Source organism: Epinephelus moara, chromosome 7 (assembly GCF_006386435.1).
Source record: "Epinephelus moara isolate mb chromosome 7, YSFRI_EMoa_1.0, whole genome shotgun sequence".
NCBI classification, from domain to species: domain Eukaryota; kingdom Metazoa; phylum Chordata; class Actinopteri; order Perciformes; family Serranidae; genus Epinephelus; species Epinephelus moara.
The window spans coordinates 9,482,136-9,505,236 of NC_065512.1; the positions used below are offsets into that span (position 1 = coordinate 9,482,136).

At 41.1% G+C, this 23,101-nt stretch overlaps 1 protein-coding gene across 3 annotated transcripts in view; it reads left to right on the forward strand.

The window, feature by feature from the left end:
* The window catches only part of kalrna (kalirin RhoGEF kinase a), a 218,621-nt gene that overhangs the window by 53,207 nt on the left and 142,313 nt on the right, over positions 1 to 23,101 (forward strand). For all 3 annotated transcript variants that reach the window (XM_050048623.1, XM_050048624.1, XM_050048625.1), the window contains exons 2-8: positions 5,980 to 6,054; positions 12,595 to 12,709; positions 15,800 to 15,992; positions 17,990 to 18,163; positions 18,294 to 18,377; positions 19,670 to 19,801; positions 20,981 to 21,103. In XM_050048623.1, coding sequence (XP_049904580.1) covers positions 5,980 to 6,054; positions 12,595 to 12,709; positions 15,800 to 15,992; positions 17,990 to 18,163; positions 18,294 to 18,377; positions 19,670 to 19,801; positions 20,981 to 21,103 — 896 coding nt within the window. The remainder of the gene's footprint in view (positions 1 to 5,979; positions 6,055 to 12,594; positions 12,710 to 15,799; positions 15,993 to 17,989; positions 18,164 to 18,293; positions 18,378 to 19,669; positions 19,802 to 20,980; positions 21,104 to 23,101) is intronic.

Sequence of the window (23,101 nt, forward strand, 5' to 3'; positions counted from 1 at the left end):
TATGAGCAAGTCTTGGTTTCTGGTCAGGATTAAAGTTGGGGTTATATCGTGGTTATGGTTAAGTTTAGGATAAGAATTGCTCAGGGGATGAGTGTAACCCAATGCAGTGTACTCCTAAGCGGCAAAAACAACTGTGTGTGTGTGTGTGTGTGTGTGTGCTTTCAGTTGAAACTATTTGCATAATCCTCTCTTTCTCCTATATCCTGGTGAGAAACCGTTAAGGAGACAGAGAGCCGTGGAGAATTATTAACTATGGAGGTATGATACATCTGGATAATTAGAATACCTGTATTGAAACAAAAGTATTTTCATTGTGATGTTAATACCTCCACATTTATTTTTTCCTAATAAACATAGAATTAATTTGATAGAAAGTCTGCCTTCTTTAATGTAGAGGAGTGGACAAAATATATGAAACAGTTCTCGCTGTAATGCAGTAGAAAACAGCACCACAATCTACAGCCTCCCAAATTATGATAAAGTGGATTCAGCACACGGCATTTTCACATTAGGTACGCTTGATTTGTATCATGCCCGAGTACGATTGCTGCCCCCACCCAGCAATTATTTATTTATTTTTAATATTTCTTGCCTTAATTTGATAGGACAGATTTATTGTGAAAGAGGGAGAGAAAAAGGGGATGGCGTCTAGCAAAGGGCTGTTGGTTGGAATCAAACCTGCTGCCGCTGTGGCAAGGACATAGCCTACACGGTGCACCTGCTCTACCAGATGAGCTACTGGGCGCCCCCACCCAGCTTTTATATTAGTTGTGTCATTCCATATCAGAGTACACTTGCGTCATCATCTAGGTGACATTTTTGTTGTGCTAGATGGTGCTTCTCAAAGTCAAGGATGCTTCCTTGGAAGGATAGGACCTTCCTAATCAGGTACTACAAAGACTGAACACACACTGGAAGAGGCCAGCGAGTGCTGAGGTGTGCGTCACAGAAGAGGCCCAGCCTTCAATTCTGGCAAATCCTGCACAAAGAATTTTGGGTCTGTCATGCCCGCTGAGGATACATGCACACATCCTTGAGAATTCTCTGAAGGAAGGATTCAGTCCTCGGTAGAATTCGAAGCCTCCTTGACACTGCTGCCTGATATAGAAGCAACTGAGACTGTTTCATAACTGATTAAAACTCCCTGTAGTTACCTTAATTAGCAGCCCACTTCTGTGTTTTAGTACAGCTGGTGTTCACGCCTGATGCTTACTGTATCAGAGTGCACATGGACCATACTGAAAACCACCTTCCCCAGTGGACTCGGGCATGGATCAGCGGACTGTGCCTGGATACTGTATTACTAGACTTTGGAGTCAAATGTACTCGGATCCAGGCACGGGTCCATGATGTGAAAGCCCCTAAACAAAAACTGAACACTATCATCTTCACAGTTATATCATGATTACCTCAGAGGAGTTCTGTAAGGGGGCGTACACATGCTATGTCTTTAACCGCCTGGAAAAGTCAAGGTTGGGCACTGGGCGCTACTCTCAAACGATCATAACCAGCATCGTATCGTAGCCTCCTTACTAGAAAGCTGATCTTCCAGGCACTGTTTATAAGTGTGTACTAGGCCAAAAATATTTTCCGTGGGAAAAAGAAGCACATGTCTCAATGAATTTGAGGGTGCAAATAATGCGGCATGTGTACGGCTCCTAAGACTTTATGGTTCCATGCAGGAACAAAACCTCCTTTGGTGAGCAGAGAACACCGCAGAATCACAGCCAAGCCCAACTCTGACTCACCATTACTTTCCTGTCATACGAAAGTAGAAAGGGTGTGTGCGTGTGTGTGTGTCCAGAGACAAGACTGACAACTTCCTGTGTGTGTTGAAATGACAAAAGCTGTTTCCTCTCAACAGTAATGGACAAATGAGTCTCACTCACTCACCGGACCATCCACACACACACACACACAGACACACACTTCCTCTGCTGTGTGTATTACGCTGTAAGAGAAAAGGCTGTTGATGTTGGCAGTGCGCTCTTCTCTCTGTTCTTTCCTTCATTTCCTGGAACACAAACTGTTTTTCTATGCAAATCATTTCAATTTTAATATAAAGACATAAATACAGACTCATCTGTTGTGGGCGGGCTTCAGCTCCGGTGTCCAGCCAGCGTCTGCATCACAGAGGAACGTTGTGAAATTGTCTGTTAGAAGAAACCACATGTTAGCTGAGACAGCTTTTTGTGGTTTTGTAGATCCATTAATTAACAATATCAGTCAAGTGAACAGACACTGGCTAAATAGTGTGTCTAAATAGAGTCTGAAAGGGGAGCTGACTGTAGGTACAGTGCTTGTGTCTGCAGGCTTAAGATGTAGTATATGTAATATCAGGTAATAAATAACCATCACTACACTCAAATAAAGCTCTACTGGTGTGAGAGATGACGGTGCGTCTGTACCTATTTGTATCCAAATGTGCACAGACAGCGCACACTCTGGGTAACCAACAACATACTGATATCTTGCTCAGTTCAAAGCAGCTCCATTTAGTTCTATCACTTGTTTTATCTCAGCTCAATACTTCATTCATGTTCCTGATTTTGAGGCTTGTATCGCAGCGGTTAACTGGCCTCTGTCGCTTGTAGCTGGAAACCTCAGTGTTAACAGAGACAGGTTATAACCACCTTAATGATCCTGGCTATCGATCACCAATGTTAGTTTGAGTGAAGCAAGTAACCCAAGAGAGACAGGCACCTCAGGACAACAGCTAGTGGTTTGGAGGTTGGCTGCTCGCCATGGGCTACAGTCTTTTTTTTTTTTCTCGCCCCGGACAGACTAAGATAATGAATTTCAATACAACACAATGTGCTGCCAACAATATTGTTATGCAAGTGTTGTTCAAGTAAGCTGGCTTTCTCATCAGGGACCCATGCCCGAATACGAGTACACTGGACCCCAGAGTCCGGTTCATTTGATTAGTGTGAACACTACTAGGGCTGCCCCCTAATAGTCGACCAAACGCTAGTCGACCAGAAAGGTCATGAGTTGGCAAGACTTCATTGGTTGCATAGTCGCAGAAAAACAAACAAACAAATGTGGAACTGTATTAGGAGCTGCGCCTTGTCAAAATAAATCAAAACCTATTTGACTGAACCATGTGGGAATTTAATTTGAAAGGACAGACACAGGAAGTGTCCACGCTCAGCAGTCAGACAGGAGTCAGGTTAATTTCCAGGGCTGGTACCTGCGGTTATTCCACACGCTAGTTAATAACATGTCGGGCAGGAAATCCAAAGTGTGGGATCATTTTGAGAAGGTGAAGGACGAACCCAAGGTGATATGTAAACTCATCTTCATTGGTCCACTACAAATATGACGTATCATCTGAAACATGGAAGCTACATGCCAATTAGCCCACAGCGTCATTAACAGGCGGCTCGCTCAGTGTGTGACGTGCACTTGTAGATAAAATATAGGCCTATATTAATGAAGGTTCATTAGTACGGTTTTGTATTTCTCTGTAATGTAGCACAGTGTTAACAATGTTACTGATACTATTCTTTCTCACACCTTCAACTCAAACCACCAAAATATATCATTTAATAATTACATTAATATCGTAAACATGCAGGCGACTAGTTGACTAATGGACCTAAATGGTGACTATTGGTCTACTAGGAAAATACTTAGTGAGGGCCAGCCCTAAACACTACGGCCTGAAAAGGTTCCCGTACAATATGCATCAGGTGTGAACACCAGCTGTACCAAAACACAGAAGCAAACTGCTATGTAACATGACCACAAGGAGTTTTAACTGCTTACGAAACAGTCAGGTTTTAATACTGATGCCTGTAAACGAGATGTCAGTGCAGCCCACTGTGAACAGACCGAGATCCAACTTTGCTGCCGCCTTTGACCTTGAGTCAGAGCTCTAGTAGTTACCCTGCTGCCCAGAACAGAGGTCTCATCTTAGGCATCCTTTTCTAAACTTTAGCACATGAAAAATGTCACGTGGATGATGAGAAAGTATACTGAGGTATGGAACAACATGACTAATGTGAAAGCTGACTGACAGGGGAGTGGAGGGGGGCAATCGTCCTTGAATGAGTTGTGCCTAATAATAAAACGCCCCAATGCAGTGTCTTGGGGCTCACTTTGATCTTGCATCTCATCAGTCCACTTTATATCTGCGTCTTTTGCCTCTGCTCTGTTGTCTCTCACACATATACACACACACGTGTGGAGTATCTCCTTCTTTTGTTTCTTTTGTGGTACCCCAATAGCTTGGCACAATAAATGCTGCCTTCCCCTGTTAGAGTGTAATTAAACACAGAGGAGTATGAGCTTGAAACTGTGTCGATGAATGACCACTGTTGGAGGGGGGTCTAGTTGCCCTCCGTCATACATTGGTGGAAATGTGTCCCCCGATGCCCTGTGGCGATTACGCGCATCATTAGCTATCTCAAATCTATCCAGAGTGTGTGTAGGACTAGTTGGGCCCATTCCAGGTTAATATCCAGTTCACACTTGGCATCTGTTTGCCGTCTCGATAGCTAATTAGCTGCAGCACATTAAACAGCATGTAAAGGTACCTGCAAATGTCACCAGGGTGTAACGACAGCAATCCGCCAGCTGCTGTTGAAATACATTTAAAAACCACGTTGACATTATTTTTGGCTACAATATGTAGCATAAATGTGCAAAACATTTGTGATTAAGTAGCTGGACTTTGGAACAACCTTCTAAATTGTACATCTTTAACAGTTTTTATCCTTTTCCTTTTTTGTATGATTGTTGTTATTAATAGGGGAGATATCTTCATAAGCCATTTTCAGCTTCTAACCTCTCGTGCACAATGTTTAAACTTTTAATTTCTATTTCCTGTATTTCCTACATGTATGTGCAAATAAACTAAACTTAACCAAACTAAGCAAAAACAGTGGTATATTCCTTTAAATACAGTAGAGCCACCTGCGCCTGGATCTGTCTGTAGTGTAGGTTAAACTGCTCCATCAGGTTTAAATCAATACTATTTCTGTAAACTGTTGGCACTCCGTTACGTGAGCCGACATAAAACTGATCAATTAGATCATTAACCTTGAACGACATCAGTGATTGTGACTAATCGCCTCGTCACTAAATTGTGGACAGCTCTGCTTGGTCACGTGTGTCAAGAACGACCTCTGAATGTGGCTGAGCGATGTGATCCCAGTGCGTCAGTCACATTTTGGTTAAATGCGGTTCACTTGGGATCAGATCACCCAGGCTGGATTTGAAATTTGTCAATAAAAATACAGGTTAAAACGTAAATTCTCGTACGTGTTTCCAAACTGCAAATGCCCCCTTCAGCCTCTTGTTTGTGTCCTTTTTTGATATATCATGAATATAAAACAGGTTTGTGTTGATGTCAGCGCTTTAAAATATGGAATTGACTTTTCTCTCCCTCTCTCTGTGTCCTCAGATACATTTTGCCGACTTAGCAATCTCGCCATGGAATGTTCTTGGAATGTGTGTGTGTGTGCGGTGTGTGTGCGGTGTGTGTTTGTAGCCAGGACAGTGTATCACATGCACACACACACAGCAGGACATGGACATTTGGGCTTGTTTTCCACTGAGAGAAAGAGAGATAGAGAGGTGAGGGGGTAGAGAAAGATTTCATAACATGACAGACGGATGTCCAGATGAACAGAGGGGGAAGGAAAGAGAACAAGAGCAGGGGAATGAAATCATAAAGATATGAAGACATTAAAAAGGATGAAAGAATGAAGATGAATTCTGTTGAGTGAATAGAAAAATACTTCCATTACAGCGTCTACTGCTAATACTTCCACTGAACGGTGTAAAACGCTTTCAGTGCCAAGGAGACTGTTAGCAGTATGTTAAAGACAAAAGAATCAGAGCACACACACAGAAAACTGTAAAAGCTTGAAGTGTGTGGGTGTGTTCTTTCTCACAGGAATGTTGATCTGATAATGGGATTAATACTAAAAGCTCCACCGACTGACTGTTTCTCTCTGTGTGTCTCCCCAGGGTCACTGAGGACTGAAGGCATCAAGGCGTCTGATGTTCTTCCTGTGCTGAAGGAGAAAGTTGCCTTTGTGTCAGGTGAGTGTCACCCACTGTTGTCGTTAAATCACCAAGCCCTCAGTCCGAGACAGGAATCCGAGGCCGTATACTGTATCCTAGAATTGTTTGAGATCACGTCCAAGTCGCTGAGGTCATACAAACCTGCTGTTTATCAAAGTGCATCAGAAAGTGGGGCAGAGCTCCAGGGGCTGCGTTCACAAAGGATCTTATCAAAAGGTGTCCTCCTCAGTTGTGTTAAATGTTCCTAACTTGGAATTTCCTCCCAAGAGCTCTTCACAAAACTGCTGAGAGCAGCTTTTAGTGAAGAACTGAGAGAACTATGTCGGTCACTTAATATTTTTGGCAGCTCTTCCAGGCTCTAAGTGTGAAAAACACCCATAGCAACATAGCGTTAGCAGAGCTCAGGAATTATGGCTCTAGCATTGGTGCTACACTGTGTAATTAGCTAATGGTTATCTAAGACCCCATGATGAATATCAAAATGGTTGAAACACTACAACAAAGCACTGTGATCCCAAAGGTTTGAGGCAAAGGTAACGTTACTGTAGAGTTAACAGGAAGTAAACAGACACTTTTCACTGTTAGCTTTGTACAGTAATAAAAAGAAGAAGAAGATATACTTTATTAATCCCAGAGGGGAAATTAAATTTTTCCAGTCTGTTACACAGTCATATACACACAGGCCTGAAATACACACAAATGTACAAACAGGACCTATACATGTATAAAAAGGAGACATGTCAGAGTGAGGGGGCTTCCTTGGACTGGCGCCTCAAGCAGTTCGGGGTTCAGTGCATTGCTCAAGGGCACCTCGGCAGTGCCCAGGATGAAAACTGGCACTTCTCCAGCTACCAGTCCACGCTCCATATTTGGTCTGTATTGGGACTTGAACCTGCGACCCCCCTACATTGTGCCAGTAGACAATAGGGTAGTTCTACATCAATCAATCAGTGTGTTTGTCACATGTAATCATACGTACGTCCATCAGCTCCTTCAACTTGTGCGTTACGATTTAGACCCTTTTTGCCTCCTTTCCTGCTTACGTAGCAGACTAACGTTTTGTAATGCCAATGTTTTCAGACTGCATACAACCAATTTTGTCTGGAAATTCAGCTGTAGCCATGAAACCAGCTTCATTTGTTCAACATTACATTACAGTGATACATTACATTTGGGTTTGACTAATAATTCATACTGATGGCTAAGATATTCATTACCACTAAATACAGATTTTGAGTTACAGATACAATAGTGCAGTTGTGACTACTTTTACATGTGCTGTTAACGTCATTGTTATATTATTTAGAAAAACACTGACTGACAAGGCACATTACCTACAGCAGCTGACTGTTCTCAGGTACTTAGGAGTCCTCTAACCTCTCTCAAACGTATAACCTTCTTTTAGGGTGTTCAAGTTTGTTTGCCCCTAAGTGTGGTTCATTTGGGCAGGTGTGAACACAGCAATTACACTCAGGTACGCACCAAAACAACCGGACTGCGACCTTCTTGAAGCATGAGCATGTTACCGTCCTAGAGGATTATTAATGTGTGCCCCCTCCTATACTGCATCCAGTGCATCGAAGCATTGTTTTCTAGTTGGAGCCGCGCCTCGTTTTCAAACTGTATGGTTTGACTAAAATGAACAATGACAGCAATATAGTGCACGATGAGCAGCGCTAAAATCAACCTGCGTAGTTGTCCCTCCATTGTGACATTAGAAAGTGTCACATTTATCTTGCAAGTGTACTCTTCTTCAACGTTTTACTTCCTGGACTTTTCCCACATGGAAATTCTGACCAATCAAGAGCAGCTTTCTCACACAAGGCATTTGATCTGGTCCGCTTGTAAACGCTGCCGTGAGAACATGAACCAACTCTAGGCAATTATACAACTTTGTAACAAATGAGTCCCTGATTCAGACCAAAGCAAAACAACTCTAGGTCTGAAAGCACCCTGAGAGCCAAAGGCCTTGTGAATTACTCTTCAAAATCTTAGGACACTCAAAGTTAGAAATGACACAGCCTTTATTTTTAGGAGTTTCTCATAACTCAACCAGCTTGGTGCTTCTTTTAGCCTTTGGATGTTTTGTGAATACAACCCCAGGTTTGTTAACCTGTCAGTATTCCTCCTGTTGGTCTGTGGACCTGCTCTGTCAAACTCCTCAAGGTCCACGGTCTTATCCAAGACAGTGACAAGTATGCCTACAGACGGGAAGTTATACAGCTGGGCCTCAAGTGTAGTCACAACAACTTGTAGCCAAACACTCTCATGGATGTAACAGTGGACTCCAGGAGGAGCCCCCCCCTCAGTGATCCCACTCATACTAAACAGGACTGTGTCAGGCATGGAAGCCTTCAGGACTGCAGAAAAGATCATTGGTTAGCACCCCGACTTACACACCTCCTGAGACAGGAAGCGGGCAGGGAAGATCGTCACAGGCCCTTCACACCCTGGACGTGACTTATGTGAACTTCTCCCCTCTGGCAGGCGCTGCAGCTCACTGTGTGCCAAAACAAGCAGAGAAAGCAGACACATGAGCTGTTCCACTCCACAGGCCATCACACTCACAAACACTCAGTGATGTGATGTATTTTAATTCTGAACAAACAAGATGTAACATCACATGACCTTGGAAAAATATTATTCCCCCAAAATTTAGAAAATCTACATTTTCTTCCACTTAAACAGCAGCTGTGAACTGTGAACAATCCAAGCACAGAGTGCTAAAAATATAAAAGTACCAATGAACATATGCTCCAGTGTTTTTGTGCTTTTGTTTCCAAACTTCCATCACTTTATTTGTATTCTCAGCTCTGCTGTTGAGGCCTTCATGAGTCCAACATATCAGACTGGATCTAAAACAGACCCAGGGAAAAACCTCCCTGAAGCCCAACATGATCTCATGGCAAATGTGAAATGACCACGGCTTCTGAACACAACATTACGTGGTGGTGGCACGTATTGTGTTGAAATTTTGTAGAGGCAGCACAGTTGGGTTTAGGCACCAAAACTACTTGGTGAGGTTTAAAAAAAGATGTTTTCGGTCAGAATAACTGTTGGTTACGTACAGGGCAGCATGGCTGGGCTTAGGTACTAAAACTACTAGGTTAGGTTTAGAAAAGGATTTAGTTCTCCATTAAAATTGTGATGTGACTATGTAAAGCATGCAAGTTTAAAGGAGACTCATATTTTCACAGGAGACACAAACAAAAGTCTTTCAGGGGAAAGTCTGGTGTTCGTTGAGCCATCTACCACCCTGACCGTCTCCCAATGCAGACTTTCTCAATCTTTACGCTATCTGTTGGGTTGTAACATTAACCACCGCATGTTGTCTGACATTGTTGAACCAGGGAAGTCTTGTGTCGACCAAAACAAAGGATCCTAATTGACTTTCCATTGGCACTGTTTCCGTGGTGCATGTGATTTCTATACAGTAAGTACCACCACCATGTAATGTGATGTTAAGAGGACGTGGTCATTTCACATTTTTCTGAGACCAGGTTGCTGAATCTAACACACTTACATTACTTCAGAATCAGAGACCTGATCAGAAGGGGACACAATTACAGTCAGAATGGTTGAAAATAAATCTGACGAAAACCGAAATGCAATTTTATCTGAACAGTACCCTACGTTAATGATAATGAAACTTGGGAACAAGTCAGCATGGATCAACTCAGGTATTACATCTATTGAAGCACAGACCAAAGGACCATGGCAACAGCATGTCCTATTGCATGGTAGAATGCTGTGCAGCACCCTATCCAGACGTGATTTGACTGAATGCAAATTTGACCTGGCCCTGCTCAGGTCCAGGTTCTGGTCTCACCAGGGTTCTCATTTGTAAACATTGTGTATGCACAAAACAAGGCCTGAAAGAGGTGTACGCCACTTTCTATAAAGAAGTTGTGATCCATATAAACCAATCTGGAAATCCAATGTAAATTGCAGAATCTGTCTTGAAAGATTACATAAAAACAGACTTGATGGGAGAAACTTTGACCCATGCTTATGAACATTTTGGAGACAGGAAATTGGCGATGCAGATGGTGAGATGGAAGCCTGATTGTAGAAATTGTTGAATATTTTTGGGCACACACCATTTTTGTGTCTTGTCCGTACGTGCATTTTTAGTATGGATCCTACGCAAATGAGACCCCTGGTCACTATAGGCACTGAGGAAACCCATAACGACCCCTACAATAATTGCAATGTAGGGCAGTTAATAGTAAACATTTTTCCATCTGTCCTTTTCTCGTGAATGTAGTGTCTCAGGAAAACCTTGAGGTAATTATCTCAAATTTTGCAAAAGCATCCACCTGGACGTAAGGAGGAACCGATTAGATTGTTGTGATCAAAGGTCAAGGTCACTGTGACCTCACATCCATCCCATTCTCATAAACACAATTTCTCAGGAAGGTCTTCAGGGAATTTCTTCAAATCAGGCACTAATGTCCACTACATTTTCAACCAATAAGGTTCTAGAAAAATATTAATACCTTTGTATATTGCACTGCAGGCTCATGCTGCAGCATTGAAATGGAGTAATTTGTAGTTGATGGCATTAGGGTACAACATTGAAGTTGCCTGGGTCCAGACCTTTGAATCTGCCCACTCCACTGAGTTTGAGATCGCTGATTTGGGTGGAATTGTACTCTAATGAGTCGACAATTCTGTTTGATAGAAGGCAAATATTTTACCGCTGTTTTTCACGTTATGTAATACTGGTTGTTTCTTCCCTGATTGTAGTAATGTTTACCAGCGAAAGAGTAACTCTGCATTACAGAGTGAGAATGGGAGCGAGACCTAGAGACAGAAAGTGAGACAGGAAGAGAGAGAGCATGTTCAAGACAGTGCCAACAACAATCTGTCATCAAGATTCCTCCTTAGATTACAGCAGCGTGCTCCCTCCCAAATCACACACCCAAACACACACACACACACACACACACACACACACACACACACACACACAGGCCAACCGATTTTCCACGACTGAGTAGCAGTTTTATAAACAGTGCGGTTTGTGTTTCTTACATTAATCTAACCAAAACATCTCTACACACATAATTTATCACAGAGAGAGAGAGCGAGAGTTTGTGTTTCGGATGGCTTTTCGGAGCCTTTGGAAAGGGTGTTTACTGGCTGATGTAGCTGTGATGGGAGTTATGTTACAGATACAGAGATATTAAGGCTATTAGTGTAGAGTAATGTGCAGATTAACACTGATACACTCTACTGGGTGATAATGGAGTGACAGTGGTTGCAGTGTAGAATAGTGTCTGCCCTGTAATTATAGGTCTTGAATGGTTATGTCATTGATTTTGCGATCTGTACTTAATCTTTCATTTGAATGTACATTCAAATGTCCTGTAGTGCAGGACAAAAATAACGTGCATATGATCTATTTTGAAAAAAAAAAGATTGCCTTTTCGGTTAATATAACTACATTTGTTATGTACAGGGCAGTGTGGTTGGGCTTAGACACTAAAACTACTTGGTTAGGTTTAGAAAAAGATTGAGTTATCTGTTAAAATAGAAATATAACTATGTAAAGAACGTAAGTATGCTACGTTAAAAGAAGTCCATGTTGACCTGTAGTTTCACGAGACATTAACAGCAGTCTCTCTGGTGTTCGTTGAGTCATCTATCACCCTAACCGTCAACCAACGCAACTTTCTCGCTCTTTATACTATCTCTTAGGTAGCAACATCAACCACCTTATGTTGTCTGATGATGTTGAACCAGGGAATTCTTGTATCCGCCAAAACAACAGATCCTAATTGACTGTCTGTTGGCACTGTTTCCATGGTGCACGTAATTTCAACACAATAAGTGCCACCACAACATAATGTGATGTTAAGAGGGTGAGATCATTTCTGCTCCCTCTGCCTCTACCTGCTACTACCGCTACTAATATTACCACTGCTATTATTTCTGCTGTTACTGCCACTACTTCTACAACTGTAAATATAGGTACTGCCAGTACTTGTATTCTCTCACTATTGGTACTATTACTGCTACTAATTTTACTGCTACTACTGCTGCTATTACTGCTGGTACTACTACCACTACTATTACCATTGCTACTACTACTACTACTATTACTAGTACTACAGCTGCTCTTGCTAGTACTACTGCCACCATTACTATTACTGCTGCTACTATTTCTACTACTTTTGCTACTGCTGCCACTGACGATGCTACTGCAACTGCTACAACTAGGCCTACTACTGTCTCTACTGCTACAGCAACCACTATTTCCACTGTCACTACTTTCCTACTACTACCACTGGTACTGCTGCTACTACATTCATTGTAATGGGGGAATAGGCTATGTCCCAGTTTCTTAATGCCAGTGGAGTTCTATGGCCAAGAGCCATAAGCTATATAGGCTTTGGCTATAGAGACAATACCTATTAGTAGGCTTAATTCCTTGTTTTTGTTTTTTTTATATGAAATGTGTTGATAAAAATAGGATTTTTCAAGATACTACCTATATTCTGTTTGTGACAACATTAAACATCAAATTCATTATTTGTATGTGTGCATGAACAGGTGGGCGAGATAAAAGAGGAGGACCAATCCTGACTTTTCCTGCCAGGAGTAACCATGACCGAATAAAACAGGAAGACCTGAGGAGGCTGGTAACCTACCTGTCTACTGTTCCCAGGTGCACACAAGCAAACACACACACACATAAAACAAGCATGTGTATTCTTTCTTTTTGATTAGATTTTTTCATGTTTACAGTTATTATCTTTTGTCAGTATCAACTTTGTTACCTTTTTATCAACCTTAATATTCAGGACAAAAACATTGAGGGAACTAGGCTTATTAGGTGGAAGAGGTGCAGGGTGAAGTGCATGTGGAGTGCTTCAGAGCTGTCCACACTGCGGAATCAAATGTTCCTTTCTTCTCCATCACAGCAGCAGACTGAGAGCCGCATTTGATTTGCATCAGCATGAAAGCTGCAGTGTTTGCAGCAGACAGCAGCGAGTCTGTCACACTTCACTTCAAGTCCATTTATTCCTGCTGCTCCTCATCACAGTCTGAGGATGTAACAAGGAATGAGCTGGTCTAGAGAAAAAAGATCAATAATCGGTCATGGACCACTCCCTGTGACTCTCCAAATATGTCCTTTTGCAAGATATTCAAGATATGGCTTTTCAGTAACCAGACTATATTATCAGATGTCAGTGTCCTTGAATGCAACAACAGCGACAGTGTTTTCAATCTCGTCTCTACTCTACATCATGTGCATGTTAACACATTTACCTGGCTAGACCACAGCGTGATCGAATCAAACTAGCCCAAAATCTGTAGTATCGTTTGATCCCTATCAGCCCCGCTCTGATTCCTCCTGCTAATTGAGCTGCTGTTTCCATGGCGACAAGTGGAGTTTGTGCTTCCCTGAGGCGGACTATAATGGATGTGCTTTTGTTGAATTTATATTAATAGAGGTTGTGTGTGGAGGTGAAGTCATTTCGGTATATTTTTACTCTCCAATCAGCAGCAGCTGAATTTAGAGCCCATTAGACTCCAGTATACACAGCTGGCTCTCTGCACTGGTTTCAGAGCGGGTCCTGGTTACAGGAAATATCTGTGTCTTCCTATCGCGTGTTCAGTGAATGTTATTTTCACTACACTTTGTTGAACTTCAGCTTAACACTGCAGTAATAGACTCCTATTTTTAAAATTTCCCCTTTATCTGATTTATCTGTTTACATATTTACAAACACTTACATATTGCGTATGCTTTATACAACCCACATGTATACATAAATTAACATGCAACAAGCACAGCCGAATCACCATCTGGAAGGCATTCTGGTGTCCTCATAATGCATTTATTTTGTATTTCAACGCTTCCCTTGCTGTCAGGGTACTAATATATTTCTGATCTGTACCATATGAGAACAAAATTATTCCTCAGTTTAATTTGATGAAGTGATGTAAATAATGTGGGATGTTTGTTTGATGAGGTGATGTAGGCCTAAATGTGGGACATTTGTTTTGCATCCAGTGTTAAAGGCATAGTTACAGTTTACGCAAAACACTATATTTTTTTGCAGAGCTCATTATATCAATACCACTGTTATGTGCCCTGTAAATATAAGGCCATACCAACAAATAAAAGCAACTTAAGTAACGTTAGCAAGATAAGCAAGTTAGTCGTGTAATCTACTGAAACGTTTATTACGGTCATTGGACTTTTTTCTTGTTAACGTAAAATATCAGTCAACTCTGAACCTCTTAAGTTTGAAAGAGAAGGCTTTGCAGTCAAAAGTTGTAATGTCGAGATGGAGTGAATAGTGCGGAGGCTCCAAGTAGCTAACGTTAGATAACTAGCTAACAAGCAATGTCAGTTAGCATCACTAACGTTAACGTCACGGCAGTTTGTTTTTAACATTTGCACTGTTAACTATTTGAGTGAATTGAAACACAAAAACGTACATTTAAAAGTGTAACTCTGCTGCTGCTGCCAATGGTGTAGGGACGCCATATTCCACTAAAACCCTTTTGTCACCGGTGCTCAATGAATCTTGGGATAGTTGGGGCTATGACGGATTCATCTGTTGCATCCTCCAAATTCGAAGAAACAGGGCTGCATATCTTGGCCGCATTTGATGGACCCTTCGAAATGGGACAGCCTTGTTCGTGCCGCTGTGATGAAATCGATCTTCAAATCCCGCCTTTGAAGGCTGCAGCCCCTGAATTGAGACACAGTTAGTAAGCTTAGTTAAGCAATATCACTCGAGAGGGGGTGCTGTTGTACTGTATATCAACATGGCTTTGATTCAGTCGTAAAAGATAATCACAGCCGTGCTGACATCAGTACAAAAGCCTCGAGTGTGATATCGCTTTTATGCAACAGTTCTACAAGCTCCATATATTAACAGTCAAAAGCGGCAACAGGTTATGAATTGTTTGTTTATGTAATGATTTATTTGGCTTCTGCAACTGGACCGGAACTGGGCTATTGCAAAGCAACACATAATCCTTCTTGCACACTACCTTGCTACTTCATGTAAGTCTGAATGTTACCGCAGGTGCTACTCTGTATTATGTAGGCTTTGTCTGCGAGTGTCTACTTACTTTGCGACCAGTGAAATAAGAGTGTATTGACAGTTGCTTTGGTGGCATTGTGTGATGCTGATCAGTTAACAGCTCAATCAGTATATTGCGTTTTCTGATGTCATGTGAGCATACCTGGAGATTTACAGGGAAGTATTCAGGCTTCTTTGCGTCCCTTCGTCCTTCCCTCACAGCAATTCATTATTTAAGTCTGTTATTTGAGGAAAGATGTTCCTCATTGCAGTGCCAAGTTTGGTGTGACAACCCTTAATGTTGGCTAATTAACAGTTAATGTAATTAACATCTCAGAACACCTGTAAAGCAGAGTGATACATGCACAGTTTAAATCCCTAGTGTTGTTTTACTGTAAATCAGCACCCATGTAATGCCTCCTGTCCTGAATCAGTGTATTTAGTCTCGAAATAATTCTGAATTTGCTCACCAAATGACACATTTTGAAAAATTTGGAAAAAATAAATAAAAAATTGAATTTCAGTAACCTCTCTCATGTTCCCTGTAGTTCAGTACAGACTACTAGACTAGTTCACTGAAGGTTTCTTTTAATTTGTCTTATGTAACAGTCTGATAAGGAAGCAACATTAATTAACTTCTTTGTTTAAGATTTCAAGTTACCATTTCTTCTAACCCTTTGCATTGTCTTTCTCCCATCTGTGTCTCCTCTCAGTGAGGATGTATGTAAACGTGGTTTCACCGTCATCATCGACATGCGTGGTTCTAAGTGGGAGCTGATCAAGCCTCTGCTGAAGACGCTGCAGGAGTTTTTCCCAGCTGAGATCTGTGTGGCACTCATCATCAAACCGGACAACTTCTGGCAGAAACAGAAGACGAACTTCGGTAGTGCAAAGTTCTCCTTTGAGGTAAGCCCTCGTTTTCTTTGAGTTTTTCATCCAACATAGTCTCACTTCAGATACCATGGTTTTGGACTGCAGTAGCGTTTACCTTAGATCACTATGAAAGAGTTGTGTGCTGAAGGAGGCTGTGAACTTCAAAGAAATCTCAGTATGTTTGATGTTTGCTTGCTGCTGGTGTTGTATCTGGTTGGTTAAGGTTAGCCCCAGTTTGCACTTTATGTGTGCAGTATCATTACATCTTTTTTCCCTGACAATCTTTAAAAAAATATTTAAATATTTTCTGATTTTATACATGTTATCGTGTTTGCATGTGTGTGTAGGCGGCTAACATGAGCTAATGCTGTTTGGTCCAGGTTAGCCAATAGTTCAATTTAGCAGCTAAAAATATTTGGTTCAGGTTAGTGGTTTACTTTTGCAGTTAAAACAAAGTAAAATCTCACTATTACCACACCTATATTTCCAAATAAAGAAGGGTAAAAACAAATTTACACTTGATTTTAGGGGCGCTGTGGCCCCCTCAGCTTCCCTACCTCCCACATCCATGACTTCAATTTGGCAGATAGACAGTTTTGTTTAGGTGAAGTAACACCTCAGGTTAGCAATACTGTTTGGATCTAGTTAGCTCAGTTAAAGGTTCAGTTTCAAAAATAAAACTCTATAGTTCAGTAATGGTTTGGTTTAGCAGGTTGCTATAGTTCTTTTTTTAGTTGAGTAAGAAACTGGTTAAGGTAACAGTTCATTTTAGTAGGTGGAACTGGTTACATTTACCTCATGGTTCATTTTAGTAATGGAACTGGTTAACGTAAATTTAGCTAACAGTTCATTTTATTTGGTGGAACTGGTTGAATTTAGCTAACTGTTCAGTTTATCAGGTGGAACTGGTTAAATTTGGCTAATATTTCAGTTTAGCAGGTGAAACAGGTAAAATTTATCTAACGGTAAATTTTAGCTGGTGAAACTGGTTAAATTTAGCAGACTGGTTAAATTTAACTAACGATTCACTTTAGCAGACTGGTTAAATTTAGCAGACTGGTTAAATTTAGCTAACGGTTCATTTTAGAAGGTGGAACTGGTTGAATGTAGCTAACTTTAGTTTATCACGTGGCACTGGTAAAATTTGGCTAACCGTAAATTTTAGCAGGTGAAACTGGTTAAATTTACATAATGGTTCACTTTAGCAGACTGGTTAAATTTAGCTAGCAGAACATTTTAGAAGCTGGAACTGGTTAGATTTAGCTAACGGTTCATTTTAGAAGGTGGAACCTGTTAAATTTAGCTAACGGTAAATTTTAGCAGGTGAAACTGGTTAAATTTAGCTAATGGTTCACTTTAGCAGACTGGTTAAATTTAGCTAGTAGAACATTTTAGAAGCTGGAACTGGTTAGATTTAGCTAACGGTTCATTTTAGAAGGTGGAACCGGTTAAATTTAGCCAATGGTTAATTTTAGAAGGTGGAACTGGTTAAATTAAGCAAAGTGTTCATTTAGCAGGTGGAACTGGTTAAATTAAGCAAAGTGTTCATTTTAGCAGGTGGAACTGGTTAAATTGGATTAAAATGAATTGATATCTTTCAGAGAGGGCATTCTGGGAGAAAGCCTACAAGAAAAACTCCAAAGATTTGAATGAGTGAGGACCATACCCTCAAATAACATGATATTTTAGGGCCATATTGCCCACCCCCTATTATGGCATCATCAATTGTCAGCTCTAAAAGGCCTGTAAATTGCAGCCTGGTAGTCATTAAAATAAGATGAATGCTCCAGTCAACAGAATCAAGTATCATGGTTTAGTTATTAAAACACTGAGCGGTGCCAAGCCTTTCCATTTTCTTGATTTCACCATGTGGTCTACAGATGGTATTTATGTGTATTTACTTTTGTTACTGTGTATATCAGACCAACATGATGTCACTGGAACACATGGCACAAACCTTGATAATTTGTCACTGCTAAAACAAATATGCATTTTGTAATTTCTCTTTAATGTCTGTTTGTGTGTACCAGACCAGCATGGTGTCAGTTGAAGGTCTGGCCAAACTGGTGGATCCTTCCCAGCTGACAGATGACTTTGAAGGCTCTCTGGACTACAACCATGAGGAGTGGATGGAGCTGAGGGTCTCTCTGGAGGAGTTCATGTCCAACGCTGTTCACCTGCTGTCCAGACTTGAAGACCTGCAGGTGGGGGACGGGCAGATAAATGGGCAGATGAGTGAATGTTTGATCAAGGGAGGGATGGATGGATGGATGGTTTAGAAGGATTAAAAGACCTTTTTATCCCACCATGAGAAAATTGTACTGTGTGTTGCAGGAGCTTCAGTCCAAGAAGGAGTTTCCTGCAGATGTGGAGGGATCTCGTCGGTTGATAGATGAGCACACACAGCTGAAGAAAAAGGTGAGACAGCTGTCAGGCCTGTCTGATACAGACTTTGGATCCATTTAAAGAAATAAAAAATTAGTTGCATTTCCACTAGCTGGGCTGAACCTAACCTGAAGCTGCATGACATGATTTTGCCAATTAGGACATGCTCCTGGATCAACATCCCGCATCACATTCCAGGACCAACATTGCAATCAACAAATCACAGCCCTCTGACATCATCAAGTTGCTGCTCCAGTGCTTCTTTCAAAATTCTTTGTGCTTCTTCAGAGCTAAACTAGTTTTTCAAATTGAAGTTAATACAATTAAACAAAATCCCCAGTAACACTGAACAAAAATCTTAAAGGCTGTTTTAGGGTTAGCGAGTAAACTTGCCGAAAGAATAGAATATTAGTGAGTTAGCTTGATATGTAGGCTATGCTAATGAGTAAACTTGCCGAAAGAATAGAATATTAGTGAGTTAGCTTGATATGTATGCTATGCGAACGAGTAAACTTGCCAATAGAATAGAATATTAGTGAGTTAGCTTGCTAAGTTGGTAGGCTATGCTAATATAACAGACTGTTCTATATTGTGTGTCCGTCTTTTCCTGCCCTACTGCTACTCAAGAGGGACACTAACAAGTATGCTCACCAGTAGTCTAAAATTTCGTTCATTAACATTAAGAGTAAGGATAATATAATTTTGCAGTTGCAAAGTGCTGTGATGGACACATTTGTCTCACTTATTTTTTTTGCATGATTACAAAAAATCGTGTGGATTCAGGACCATCACTCCCATGGTGACCCTGGATAATTTGTTTGTTGATCCAGAACCATCAAAACACAATATTCTAGCCTATTGGAAAGTTTCTTGTTAGTATAGCCAACCTAGTTAGCAAGCTAACTCACTGATATTCTAGTCTATTGGCAGTTTACTCGTTAGCATAGCCAACCTAGTTAGCAGGCTAACTCGCTAACCCTGCAGTAGCATAAAAGGTTTTTGTTCAGTGTTACTGAGGATTTTGTTTGACTGTATTAACTTCAATTTGGAAAACTTGCTTAGCTCTGAAGAAGCACAAAGGAATTTTGAAACAAGCTCAGGAACAGCACACTGATGAGGTCAGAGGGCTGGGATTGGTTGATTGCAATGTTGGTCCTAGAACACAATATGGACTATTGATCCAGTAGCATGTCCTACTTGGCAAAATCACGTTGTGTACCTGAAGCTGGTGGACCTCTGTGTCAAACATCATAGTTTTCTCATCATAACATACAACTCTGAATCATGTTAAGGCACTAAAATATTTTTTTCATATGCTCCTGTAGGTGCTGAAGGCTCCAGTGGAAGAGTTGGACCGTGAAGGCCAAAGGTTGCTGCAGTGTATCCGATCTAGTGATGGTTTTTCAGGGAGGAACTGCATCTCAGGCTCTGCTGACTTCCAGAGTTTAGTGCCCAAGGTAAAGTCACTCCAGATGGGAATATGGCCGGCTGATGATAAGCTGAATAATCTCTTGATATCATCTCTTGAAAAATCATATTTGATCCACGATCAAATTTTCCCAGTTGGGGAAAAGTGCCTGTAAAAAAAAAAGAAAAAGAAATTGTAAAAAAGAAAAAAGAAAGAAATTCTGTTCTAAACTTCACCTGCAGATGCTTTCAGGCCTATTGTCAGATATACAGAGGAAACTGACAGTCATTCATACTCATTTTCCTGCTGGATTAAGGAGATTTACTGTCACTAGAAAGTATGGCAGCAAATCCCAAACACAATATGAACAGAGCCAAGGCGATACAGGACAGAACACTCACTGTTACCAATTATGAAAATGAATCCTTTTGATTTCACTAGAAGATGCTCCAGTCAAAATTCTACATATTCCACCGTTACAGCAACACTTAAAGCACACTGTCTCATAATGTATGATTAAGTCAGCGCATCGTCTCATGCTGTCGTCAGCTGGTCAGGGCCCACAGCTCCTTAGCATCCCTCATTAGAGCTAATTAGAAGTACTTGCTGCATGCTGGCTCGTTAGCTGAAGGACTCCACAGGAAAAGTTGAGAAAGAACACATACACTCTACATTACATACAGAAAAATGCATTTTATTTTTATATGTGCATTTATATTTAATATGAAAAAAAATGTCAACTGGTGAAGGATTGACAATTCAGAGGAATGTCACAGAAACTTGACATGCTTGATCTCACTCGACCCACCGGTGCAGTTCAAAGACCTCAGAATGTCAAAGGATAGATATGATGAATTCTAAAAAATGAGCTTTAAAAACCTCTTTAGCAAAACAGAACACATCTGTCATTGATTTTTAAAGTAAATATAAGCTATTCATTTATATTCAGATTAGAAAAACAAAGTTTAGAGGTGGTTTCAGTGCAACCAAACCCATGAAAATACATCAGTGGCTGTAAACTGATGATGTAAACTGATGAAGCATGACTCATTGGCATCTCCATCACAGAATATACCTAAGATGTTTTATTTTAACTATCAAACCATGAATGGTATGTTTCTTTGCTTATTTTAAAGAAGACAATCAAACCAGTTGAAGTCAACACTAAAATGATAAGACAGTCATTAGAGACTTCATCTAGCAATTCTTAATTCTTGCTTATCGCCAGGTTGCCAGTCTGCTGGATAAGCTCCACTCCATGAGGCAACATCTCCATCAGATGTGGCACGTCAGGAAACTGAAACTGGACCAGTGCTTCCAGCTCCGTCTGTTTGAACAGGATGCTGAGAAGGTGAGTCGTACTGAATGTTAGATCACTACATGAGCAGAGGTTATCCCTAGGGCTGTGGGATATCGAGCAAAGTTTGCAGTTTGCAGAACGCAGCGTGCACCGCTCTGCCTTTTTCTTTAATAATTGAATGCCACAGTTAAAAAAAAAAACGCTTGCTGGACCTTTTTATTGTTGCCAGGCAACCACCCCATCACGTCCTTACACTTACAACTACAGGGTGGATCATGGGGAGTACCACCAGTTGATCCAGGAGCTTCTCCTCCATGATGGCCGTGTCCAGGCATATTTTAGGATGACTCGGGGGCAGTTTGACAACCTGCTGTTGGGCCGTATAGCTCTGGGTATCCAGCAACCGCTACCACCAGTTTCACCTCCATTGTTTACCAACTGTAAACTTGTTGTCGTGACCACCACAGAAGGCCTGCCTCTCAAATCATCTGATTGGACGATGGGAAAAACGTGATGGAAAACAGATGATGTGGGACGTTTTTCTGCTCTGAGTTGAAGTCTTTTTACCTTGAGGAGTTCAGAGCACTCCAGCAAAAACAGCAGGCGCCTAGAGTGCAGAAACACGAGGCGCATTGGAACGCAAAAACGGCCCAATTCAACACTTCCATGTTGCATTCCTGCAGCTGCTTCATAGTAAAGGTCCCTTAGTGATGCATTCTCCACACACCCAGGAGGCTTTTAATATTAAGCATCCTCAGGGATGTGATTCACATTGAAATTGTTGAGTTAGCCATCATAAGCAAGCCTGTTGATCATCACAAGCTCTGCTAAATATTTAGTTCTCATTTTGATGAAGTTCTTCTAGTATTTCTTCATCATTCCTCTGTATGTTAATCTTTACCTTCATCCAGGATTTGAACTTCTGTCCAGTTTCCGTCCTCCTTAACAGTTTCACACTATTTTTCACTCTCTGTCCTTTTCACATCTGTGTCACCATAAATTTCTCTGGAAACTCTTTAGCGAAGTGAATGAATTTGCCTGATAATCTCAACAGAGCAACACAGTTATCAGCTAAGCCAGCGGAAAATATGTTTCACCAGTGAAGCGATTTGCTGCCGTTGTGACTGAAAACTTGGATTCCATTCATCATTATCATACCAACCTGTTTACAGCAACATGGAAAACTATTTCGGTTTCATTCCAAGTTGCTATTTTTGGAAACGATCACGCTCTCTGATGTTAAGGGGCCGGCATTTAAGGAATACAGGTAATTGCAACCTCAGGAATGCTTTTATTAGGGTAAACACCACTCTATAGCCAAGAGAAGCATCTGAACAGATAATACCTACAGAGATCACTGATGACTGCAAACTGATGTCTGGGGTTGTTGACATCTGCAGACCTGATGATTACCAACATATCCTGATGACATAATGTACAGTTTTAAGGGTATAATATGTCACATTTCTGCATTAAAATGTCTTAAAACGACTTGCTTTATGTTTTCTAACATTATCCCAAAGATTGTTCCAACAGTGTTAAAACTTAGAGAAATCTATCATTTTATTCAAGGTATGTTTCATTTAGTTGCCTGCCAGTGTGTTTACATCCCCTTTACCCCCACTAGTTGCTCTAATTGTGGGGAAGTACGGTAAACGCCAAATAATATGTCACTGATAATCATACAATAGGCTCATTCAGGATGAGCCAGGCCTGTGCAGAATTGATCACCAGCAACACTGCACAGTGCAGGCTGGTAATGCCCCCCAGAAACAGCACAGGGCCTTGAAGCCATTCTGATGTAGTGGGTGAACCAAGACCAGGGTCCGATAACACCACAGCTGTGCTCCATTGACTTTAATGCAGTCGTTTCAGATTTCCTTCATTTTCAGGCTGGTTTTGTGGATTTGGAGCTAAATGTTGTGCCTGGGGCACGTCGTGTATTAATGATACTCGTTACCTGGAGAGGTTGGAAAAAGATATACGTTTCTTCCCTGTTCCAAAACCAAAATCAAACCCTGAAAAGTGTAGGGTTAGCTAGCTAGCTAC